The 11,450-nt window shown below is 35.9% G+C and overlaps 1 protein-coding gene across 1 annotated transcript; it reads right to left on the bottom strand.

The window, feature by feature from the left end:
• Positions 1–924: 924 nt before the first annotated feature.
• On the bottom strand, positions 925–5,043 carry LOC131947173 (large ribosomal subunit protein eL32). Its single transcript, XM_059308309.1, has 4 exons — positions 4,924–5,043; positions 4,354–4,456; positions 1,209–1,361; positions 925–1,120 (listed from the first exon to the last, which is right to left on the bottom strand). Exons 2-4 carry the CDS (start codon positions 4,444–4,446, stop codon positions 962–964), a joined length of 405 nt encoding a protein of 134 aa, XP_059164292.1. The 5' UTR covers positions 4,447–4,456; positions 4,924–5,043; the 3' UTR covers positions 925–961.
• Positions 5,044–11,450: the final 6,407 nt, after the last annotated feature.

The raw sequence follows: 11,450 nt of genomic DNA, 5'->3' as shown, positions 1-11,450 counted from the left end.
AACTAAGAGGCTGCTTTCATGGGGGTGGGGGGTATCGTCCTTAACGGCCTACTGATAGTGTTTTAAAGCAGATATTTTCAGTGGCAGCGTTGATACTGTCGAATTCACACATTATGAATGACTGAAAAGTAGAAAATAAAACAACTAAATATCAGCGTATGAAACACCGCGGGTCGGCTCGTAGATTTAAATGTTTTTGTAAATGTAACTTCTATTTGCATAAGTGATCATAAGCTAATTTTTAAAGACATTCTAAAATGACAAATTTTGCTTTGAATTAAATACTAGTAACAGGTACTTACAACATCACAAAAACATAACTCCATCAGAATAAAATACCAAAGTATATAATTTGCCACCAGTGGTATAGGGACAAAAATACCCACCCACCAGGACCCATAATTGATTTTGCCTAACAAAAGTAACAAGTTATGGGATATTTATTTACATTTTGGCATCAGTAATAACCCATGATATATACAGCAACTTAATTGCTTTCAAGTCCACATTGATCAAATCAAACCTAAACGAATAGTCATATATGGCTCACAATATTTACTTGTGCAAACTGTTGAAGTTGATTATTCCCACTTAAGAGTGGGAGTCCCTGCCTCTCCAGGGCGTTAATAAATGCATTATGATACCTCCTCCCACCTCACTGGTATAGTATCTAGAGGAATGCTAGGCAATAAATTTGGTACTAGCTCCTTGCAGAAGCTGCCAAAAGGATACCAAAACTGACAAGGCTCTACTCCCAATTCTTACCAAAAGATTTACTCAAGCCATTTTACAGCAGGCGGGGTATAAAATCAATGTTGCCCCTCTACCAGATGAATCACCAACAACTACAAGAATTAAGACCATTTTTATCTAACTAATACAAATAACACAGGACCACAAATTAGTAAACAATAACAACTTGCATATATTTTATGTTTATTAATTTAACCAAGCTGCCAGTTTATTCATCCTCCTTAGAGCGAAGACGGGCATTTGGATTTGTCACTTTAATAGCTAGTTGCTGGGCACGCTCAACAATATCTTTACGCTTCTTACTTGAGACATTGTGTGCAATTTCAGCAGAGAAAGTGCGGTTTTGCATCAACAATACTTCCAGCTCCTAAAAAAATGAAATATGGATAAAATGTAGAAGAGTAATATTAAATTTAACTACAAATATATTTGTACAGCGTAACAAAAACACCTACCCTAACATTATGAACCAAAAACTTTTTGAAGCCATCAGGACAGAGGTGCTTGCATTTCTTCCAGGTACCATAACCAATGTTTGGCATTTTATATTGACCCTTGAACCTCCTCCTTACTCTGTTGTCAATACCCTTGGGTTTACGCCAGTTTGCCTAAAGTAAAACAAATTACCAGATAAAAAAAATCCAGTAGGCCCTAGATGTTACAAATTTACTAAATCTTGCAACACATGAAAGAAACTAGAAACTTAGGAACACACTGTAAAATGTAATACAGTTCATTTTACTGTGAACCCTAGCATATGATTACCAAGGGAGTGTTGTCAGCAATGCCATGATGATTAAACTTTACCATACATGATTTTTGCATTTATCATTTTGCCACTCTATTGCACAAACACTCTGATACATACGTTATCAATTTACCATAACTGTTTGCTGAATTAAGACTTGTCACAGTGTAGTTCCATAACCTTTTCTAGTCTAGTATTTACTGACTTTAAAAAAAGAGGGACAAATGCCATCAAATTTACTACTTGCATCTTTCTTGAGAAGTAGGCATCCATGCAGTTAATTAATATTTTTTACAAAGTGACTACTCGGAAAAAGATTTTTCGCCTCAACGTCTCCACCTAGCTGGCAAAATATAGTAGCGAGACTCACTAACTTAAAAGCGTCCTTGGTTGCTAACCAGAACATGGCTACCACACCTTGGCCTACGATTGGGCAATTTTTTCTGCTTTGTTCGAGAGACCACCTTAACATTAACTTTAAAAATAATTATCACGCGAAAAATGGCGTTTTTTTCGCGTATTTTAAGCAATCTAATGATGACAAAGCTATTTTTGGCAGATTTTTTTTTTTTTTTTTGCTTCCGACATTGAAAGGTCAAACGTAAACATGGGTACAGTTTGAGTAGCTCAAAAACTTTAAATAATGGTCTCTAAGGTGTCAAAACTGCATGCCTAGGTCGAGTATTATTAGATTGATCGTTTAGTGAAAAAAAATTGTAAATATTATGTTCGCCTTTTAAGAAATCGGCATCGCAAAAAGGTCACTGAAAGCACGTTATTTTTTATTGTGACGTCATCGCTATTGTTACGGAAGCTGTACAGTAGTATCCTCTCGCTGCTTATATAATTGTGTTTTCTTTTCACTTGACACTCTTTTTCAGCTTATTTTGCTAGCGTAATTAGACTAATTAAGCCTAATTATGGATTTTCACCTGACTTTTGGATTATACTATGACTCTAAAAACCCTTAAACCACAACGATCTGTTATTTTATTTTTTTTTTGTTGATCCCTGGAATTAGATCTAGATCTAGTAGTGAGCGTTGGTCTTTGTGTGCTTACTTAGGCTAATGACTTAGGCCTAATTATTTGTTTTCAAATTTGTTATAGCTTAATTCTTATTGATTTCATAAATTTTAATTAGGCTAATTATAATATTATTTTCACTGGTCTTCGTTGCCTCATTATTTGTTTTCAAATTTGTTATAGCTTAATTAATTTGTCTTAATTCTTATTGATTTCATAAATTTTAATTAGGCTAATTATAATATTTTCACTGGTCTTCGTTGATACATTTATTAGGCTTAATAATGTTAATATTATTACGATTTTAGAGGCCTGATAGATAAATTACATGATTTTAGCGTTGGGTCTAAGTTTACATTACTAATTAGTACCTAGTAAACCAAGTACGCATGGACTAGGACATGTGTGCTGTGCCCGCGCTGTGGCGGGCGATGCCTCTCTCGCTGACAAACCAGCGCGAGCGAGCGAGTCGTTTGACACACGTGGTCTGTGTCGATGTTTGGAATGCATAGGCATAGGCCTAATTCTCGCTCTCGGGTGATTAATTTTTATGCGCTGACATTTGAAAAATCAAATAGACACACATCTTAATTAAATACATTTAATTTGAACTTTATATTAATCTAGACCTATAATACTAATTAGGGCCTATAACTTGGGATAACAAAGTACTTGGACTAGATTTAGCGCATGCGCACACTGTGCTGTGAGTTTTCTCTCGCTGGTTGACAAAAGAACGCAGGCGGGCTAGCGATGTTTGTAATTTGCATATATCTTCGCTCACAGGCGATCATTTTAATGCGATTGGCCTCTTTTTATTTTATAGGCCTAATTAATTGTATTTGATAGGCTAACTTTTCTGGTTGACAAAACTAAGCGAGCGAGATGTCTGTCACGCGCACTGCCCGTGACGCTGTTTAGAATGTATTTCTCGCTAACTTGATGAATTTGAATGCTATTGCAGTGTTTTTTAAAATAAATCAAATACTTACAAATCTTTACATTTTAAACTGAGCATAGACAAAACTTTGTAAATAACACACCTGTCCCAAGTGAAGTGAGAGAAGAGGGTTAGATTAATTTTACAATGACATCGCTATATTTTATGAATTGCCCTAATTAAGCAATGCTAAAACACTTACACTAGTTAATAAAACATGCATGGGATTGAATATCTTTAAAAAGATTAGATCTATACTATATATTCTTGAACATGTTATCATTAATTTGAATTTAGTTTTCCTTTTTAAACACCTTTCCATTTAAAAAAAAAAATATTTTTAAATAAAAATATTTAAAAATTCTAGATCTAATTCCATTACGTGATTTTTTATTCTGACGAAGACAGTGTACATACGAATAGAAATGCGGTAATAAAATCAAATGTACTGTGCATATTCTGCTAAAATCAAATCATCTGCAAGGTCAACCCTGCAGAGTTCGTCTCTTCAGAAAAGTAATGGCGATCTGGTTGTCACGGATTATTTGGCTTGCAATGCTTGGAGTGGCCAATTAATAAAAATCAGTAATTAAGCTCCAAATGAGTTTATTTTCAACAAATTAAGTATTTGATTGATTAGAGATTGATCTCTAGTTTCCATTGGTAATGTTTAAATCGAAAAATAACGAAATTTAAAATTAGTGAGTATCTCTAAAATATAGTTCTGCGCATACGCAGTGACCTATGGCTAAGGTTAGGATTCTGCGGTTGTTAACACACTCATGCGCAGTACCATCGAAAACATCGCCGCAAAGGCAAGTCGTTGTGTCTCTCCATTGCGTATGCGTGTCTTTTTCCAGTTAACATTGGCCAATTTTTTAACCTACCTTGACTTTGCCATATCTGTCAGATTGGTGTCTAATAAATTTCTTATTCCTCTTCTTTACAATCTGAGTTTTGATGAGAGGTCTGATTGCCATTTTTGGTGACCTGAAATAAACCAAAACAAAGTTGCATTAAATCTAAACTAGGCAAGTTTGATACAAAATGTAAAGACCAGCATGAATGTGATTGAATTGTCTGATTGTAATCTGGATTAGTGCGCTGAGATTTGTCAAATACACTGTCCATACGTCATTACACATAAATCTAGAATTTACAGAAGTAACAATAACTTTGAATATTTTAATGACCTTTACTCACAAGCGCAAAAAACAAAAGGGATAGAAATACTATGGAACTTTGTATTTAATTTTATTGAATTTTATATGCATTCCTCTTAGCATCGATAGACATTTCTTTATTAATTGTTCAGTAGTAACAAAAATATGAGAATATTTCTTTTTGATTGGGCAGCCATATATATTTGGAAGTATTATTTGCATAATAATTTGAACGTTGGTCATAGTGTTTATTTAGGATTACTCGATTTAAAACCAAGAAAAATTGCTTCGTACCTGTTTCAATAATCTAAACAAGAAAAAGGAAGTAGGTTTTCACTTCCGGTTATAATTTTTCTTTTTCTTTAGTTTTGACTGTACAGCGAAACGAAAGTTCTGTCATTTTTTTAAAAATCAAATAAACGACATTTAAAAAAAAAAATAGTTATAATTTCTTGAATATTTATAAAATATATTTTACTTATTTAGACCTACATACATTTATAAGCCTATCTTTATGTATAGGTTTTTGGCCCATAATATATCGAGGCCCTAAAAATAGGCTAATATACTATATAGTATATATTATATATACTACCATAGGGCCATTCGGTATTAACTATATATATATATATATATATATATATATATATATATATATATATATATATATATATATATATATATATATATATATATATATATATGTTGCCTGCTTGACTAAATTTGAGATTAATCTATCCCATAATATAGTAATTTAACCTATTTCATTGCAAAGTTAGACAACTAACTAGAGACAAAAATATGTCCAAACTCATTTTGGGCGTGAATTAATCGTGCTTTAAAAATGTTTGTATTGGATTTCATGTTTGCCGAGAATAGTGAAAAGATAAATTATACATATAAAGATAAATAATATATATAAATTATACCGGGGTGAGGGGCACTTGAAATTTCGGGGGGGGGGGGGGGGTGGGGGGTGGACGGCTGGACACTGTTAAAAGTAAATACTTTCTATGTAAATTCCTTTTAGTTTGGAGGTAGGGGGGGGCTGTGCCTTGAAGAAACTCTGAATCCCCCCCCCCCCCCCACCGTTAATGTCCTCACAAAGTCACCACCACCCCCCTCCCTTTACCCCAACCATGATACAGGCAGACCATAATTGTGATGTAAGTTTTTATTTTAATATCTTGGTAGGAAGTAGGAAAAAGACATCATATTTCTTTCACTTCTAATCCTCTCAGCCAAAAAAAAATGAAGGCTATTGTAATAGATTGAAATAATTGTGAGGTCAAGGGAACTCACTCTTCTGTATTAGTATTATATTTATATTGTTATCTTGAGTGATGTCCCTTACATGTTGTTATCTATAAATAGTTCTCTCTCGCCACGCACTTCCTCTCTTTGCATCATGGCGTCTGTAAATAAAGATTGTTAACACCAACGCGGCTTCTCGTCATGGTTTGTCAATCTACCTCAATTGGCGACGAAGGATAAACATCTACTAGAAAGAGCACCTACTTAAGCAAAAAAAGAGGTTTGCTAGAGCTTATTAGCTAATTATTTCTAGAATTATGGCGCTGTATGGCCAAATGAAAGAATTTGATGCGAATGATGAAATCATTCAGGATTACCTAGAGAGGTTAAGCTTTTACCTAGAAGCAAACAACGTGACGATAGAAGCCAAAAAGAGAGCTATTTTGTTAACAGTCATAGGGCCTCAACAATTTAGGCTACTAAAAGACTTATGCGCACCAGCTAGTCTAAATACCAAGAGCTTTAACGAGCTGAGCAAATTGCTAACAGACCACCATGCGCCTACCCCATCAAAGTTTCTATGTAGAGCTAGATTTGACAGTAGGACTCGTCAACCAAACGAGTCAATATCAGAATATGTTGCTGCTTTACGTCATTTAAGTGAATTTTGTGAATTCGGAGACACGCTGTCTGACAGATTATGTGAAAAGTTTGTGACAGGTGTAAACAGCCCTGATATTCAAAGAAAGTTGCTGCTCGAGTCAGATCTAACATTAGAAAAAGCAATACAACTTGCAATGTCATTCCAGCAGTCATCAGATGCGGCGAGATCTTTAGCACCTTCAGAGATCCATGCAGTAAACAGCAGGTTAGTCAATAAACATCAACCCCATCCGAGCATTCCAACTTATGCTAAACAGCCTGCTCGTTCAAATCCTAGATCTAAATCTAGTAATAATTATCAAAAATGTCATCGATGCAAAGGTCCCCATGCATCTCATCGGTGCAAGTTCAAGTCTGCAACTTGTTATAAGTGCAGTAAGCAAGGTCACATTGCCAAGGCCTGCTTTGCAAAGTCTTCGTCTGTTGCTAAATCTAGCCAGTCAAGACAGTACCGCAACCAAAAGCAGCACTATGTTAACTCTCACCAAGACTACCTAACCCAACCAATGAACCACTCTACCTGTGAAAATGCTCAAACTGATTCGCAGCCGGATTTCAACCTATTCTCTGTGAAATCAATAAGTCATGCTCCCATCAGTGTACAAGTTAATATCAACGGTAAGAGCATCAGCTTCCAACTTGACACTGGAGCATCTCTAACAGTCATAACAAAGAAAGATTTCGACGCTGTCACAGGAGGATCAGTGCCTCTACAGCCATGTCACAAGTGTTTAACAACATACACTGGTGACAATGTTCCGGTAATAGGAGAGTGTAGGGTTCATGTAAGTTATAATGGTCAAAGTGTTAAACTTCCTCTTCTTGTGGTTGAAGGAAATGGACCGCCATTACTAGGTAGGAACTGGTTAAGTGATCTTAAGTTAAATTGGGAGAGTATTTGTTCATTGAAGAATGTAAAAGAATCTGGTCTTACTTCACTAGATAGAGTTATATCTGAAAATAAAAGTGTTTTTAGTAATCCAGGATTACTAAATGATAGAACAGTGAAGTTAAGCATTAAAGATACAAATCCAAGATACTGCAAAGCTAGAGTTCCACCTTATGCAATGAGGAATAAAATTGAAAATGAGCTAAGTAGATTGGAATCTAATGGCATTATAAAGAAGGTAGACTATTCCGATTGGGCGACACCCATTGTGCCAGTGTTAAAGAAGGATGGTTCTATAAGAATTTGTGGAGATTATAAAACTACACTGAATAAGCAAATAGAGCTAAATAGGTACCCTATACCTAACATTGAGGAAATCTCTTTGAATTTGGCAGGAGGAGACAAATTCACTGAATTAGACTTTAGTCATGCTTACACTCAACTAGAACTGCATCCAGATTCAAAAGTCTATACGACAATAAACACACATAAAGGACTCTACCAATATGAAAGACTATGTTTTGGCATATCATCTAGCCCTGGAATTTTCCAAGCTGTCATGGACAGTATTTTTAAGGATATTCCAAATGTTTGTGTGTACTTTGACAATGTGTACATAACTGGTAAGAATGACACTGAACATCTTAAAACACTAGATAAAGTATTGAAAATTGTTGGTGAAAAAGGTTTAAAGATAAACAAAGATAAATGTCAATTCATGCTGACAGAAATTAGTTTTCTTGGTTATATATTGAGCAAACAAGGCATCAGACCTCAACCTGAGAAAACAAAAGCTATTAAAGAAGCACCCAAACCTGAAAATACCCAACAACTAAGAGCTTTTTTGGGCTTAATAAATTACTATGCAAAGTTCATAGGAAATCTGTCTGGTAAACTATCACCACTGTACAAGCTGCTACAGAAAAATGCAACTTGGCACTGGGGTAAACAACAAGAAGCTGCTTTTAATACAGCAAAAGAGGCTTTGTCTGCTGACACCTTACTAACTCACTATGACCCAGGGAAAAGACTTATATTAACATGTGATGCTTCACCAGATGGTGTAGGAGCAGTCTTGTCCCACATGGATGAGAAGGGTGACAGACCCATTGCTTTTGCCAGTAGATCTTTGAACCAGGCTGAGAAAAATTATTCTCAGTTAGATAGGGAAGGCTTAGGCATCATTTTTGGTGTTAAGAAATTTCATAAGTTTCTGTTTGGTAGGAAGTTCACCATCTTTACAGATCATAAACCATTGCTAGGTTTATTTGGAGAAAACAAAACCCTACCTGAGCATGCCTCACCAAGAATTCAAAGATGGGCTATCACACTAACTGCATACAATTATGAATTGAAATACAAACCTGGATCTGAGAATAGTGCAGATAGTCTTAGTAGATTACTTTTTAAAAAACCAAAGCCTGAGCTATGTACCAGAAGATGTATTTGTTCTCTTCACTATCATGGATAACTCCAATATAACTGTGAATGATGTTAATGTGAATGATGTTAAAAGAGAAACACAAAAGATGAGTGCTTAATAAAAGTGTATGAGTACTGTAAGAATGGTTGGCCTGAAGAGTCTGTGAATGATGACTTAAGGCCATATAAAATAAGAAATTAAAACCCTTTGTGAAGATAATATAAATGATGGAGAAGATGCAGTCCATTATCAGTCAGAGTTGCCTTAACAAAGTACTTGTAACTTAATAAATGATTATGGTGATATGGCAATTTCAAATGTTTTAAAGAGAATACATTAGTAAGAAGGAATGTGATCATCAAACAACTTTGCTAACATCATTAGCACTTACAGAAACTAAAAGGGTAACATCAAAAGAAGAAAAAGATTTTTTGCTATTTAGTACTTTCAGATGCCAATCCAAAAATAGTTCCATTAAATCATGACAAAACATTCTTTGAAAGAGAATTTGGTGTTAATAAGAATGTGTATCTAAGAAATTATGGGAGAAAGGAAAAATGGATACCAGGTCAAATTGTTCAATGTACAGGACCTGTGTCTTATAAAGTTAAAAATAACTTGTGCAGATAATAAGTGTGAATCTGTCAATCCCACCTAATCTGAACAGTTCACATCAACTCAGTTTGTTTCACAACCAAGTTCTGTTGATATGAGTGAACCAAGTTGTCTGGAGTCAGAAAATGTAAATTCTGGAGTTAATGATTTAAATCCTAGACCTCCTGAGATAGAGAATCCAGATGGTCAGAATCTTGAGTCACCAAATCAAAAGCCACTGAGAAGGTCAAGCAGGACAATCAAAGTCCCAAATAAGTTAGACCTATGATTTTAAAGGTCAAGAGGACTTTGACATTATTGTTTTGTATCTTGATTATGTTGTGGCATATTGTGCATTGTTTGTAAGGATGTAATCTACCATAGTGTTCATGTTACAATATAATTGGTGAGTTTAGGATACTATCAATTGTTCTATTGAGAGATGTGTTATTGTGTTCTAAGGGTAAAGGGATGTAATAGATTGAAATAATTGTGAGGTCAAGGGAACTCACTCTTCTGTATTAGTATTATATTTATATTGTTATCTTGAGTGATGTCCCTTACATGTTGTTATCTATAAATAGTTCTCTCTCGCCACGCACTTCCTCTCTTTGCATCATGGCGTCTGTAAATAAAGATTGTTAACACCAACGCGGCTTCTCGTCATGGTTTGTCAATCTACCTCAGCTATTAAATTTGGAGGACAATATTTTCGTGTAGGCCCTACAATATAAATTGCTTGTTGTTCTTTAAAGGTAGGTTCTTTACTTATCTGTAATTATATAATAATGTAAAGTAAAATGCTCCTTACAGTCTTGACGTTGGTTCAAGGCAGATGAAGTGAGGTTTCTTGACGACAGAATATGAAGGGATATGTTTGTGTGGTGTGCACTGTGCCTAACCACCTTTATTTTCCAGGAGTAGACCTACGTACCTTTATAGTTGGGAGGACTAAATGACATCCTACAAACTGAATCAGTGATCCTAACTCGATACTTACGAATAATAATATGCAGTCAATGCAGTGGCGTAGCGAGGTCGGGTGTCACCCGGTGCGGAACTTAATGGTGTCACCCCCCCCCCCCCCCCCCCCCAGAGGCATAGAGACCCTTCCCAGGGACAAACTTTCAAATTTTCGATTTGCACCCCCCCCCCTCAAACTTTCGATTTGCACCCCCCCCCCCCCTCAAGTTTTCGATTTGCACCCCCCTCGAGTTTTTCTCTATATATTTTGCTATTTTTTACCTTGGTGTCACCCCCCTAAATGGTGTCACCCGGTGCGGTCCGCACCCCCCGCCCCCCCCCCCCCCCCCCCCTCGCTACGCCCCTGAGTCAATGTAATGTTCATTTAATTATCCTTCAATCCCTACTGCAAATCCCTAGAGAATACTGAAACCGATTGGCTCCCGTTTATTTGCATAACTCTAAGAAAAGGAAATACATTCTTTACAAAATACTATGTCAAAATATTTAAACATATTCTGTGATGTCAAAAAACATTACAAGTAAACAGCTGTATAGTGGCCTGGGCTCCACTCCTTTGATTTAATAGTTTTCTGTCATAGTTGAGTAGCTATTGAGCTGCTGCAGTTTAGTAATTCAGCCACACAACGCACCTGATTAAGTTTGGGCAAGCAACTAGGGAAATTGGATCTTTTCAAGATAAGCCCGCAACAAATTTTAAAAGTTCATTAGAGGTCGTCCATAAAAGACGTCACACTTGTAAGGGGAAGAGGGGGGTCCGTAATTTTGTGACGGTGTGTGATGAGGGGGAGGGGGGGGGGGGGGTCAGATCGTGCGACGTCCTACTTTTGCATTGTAAAAAAGCAATGTTAGAAAACGAATTTTAGACGTGGGAATTGATTAAAATGCTCTATTTAGACAGAGTTCAGACAAGATTTTGGAAAAAAAAACATGAATGTTTTAAGAAAAATTCAACTGCAATTTTGAGAGGGATTGAAGGCTGAGGTGTGACGTCATTATAGGGGTGGGGTCTGG

Source organism: Physella acuta, unplaced genomic scaffold, assembly GCF_028476545.2.
Source record: "Physella acuta isolate Inbredline_101_S28 unplaced genomic scaffold, ASM2847654v3 ptg000587l, whole genome shotgun sequence".
Classification (NCBI taxonomy): domain Eukaryota; kingdom Metazoa; phylum Mollusca; class Gastropoda; family Physidae; genus Physella; species Physella acuta.
Note: the sequence above shows the minus strand (reverse complement) of the source record. Positions and strands in the feature narration are given on the sequence as shown.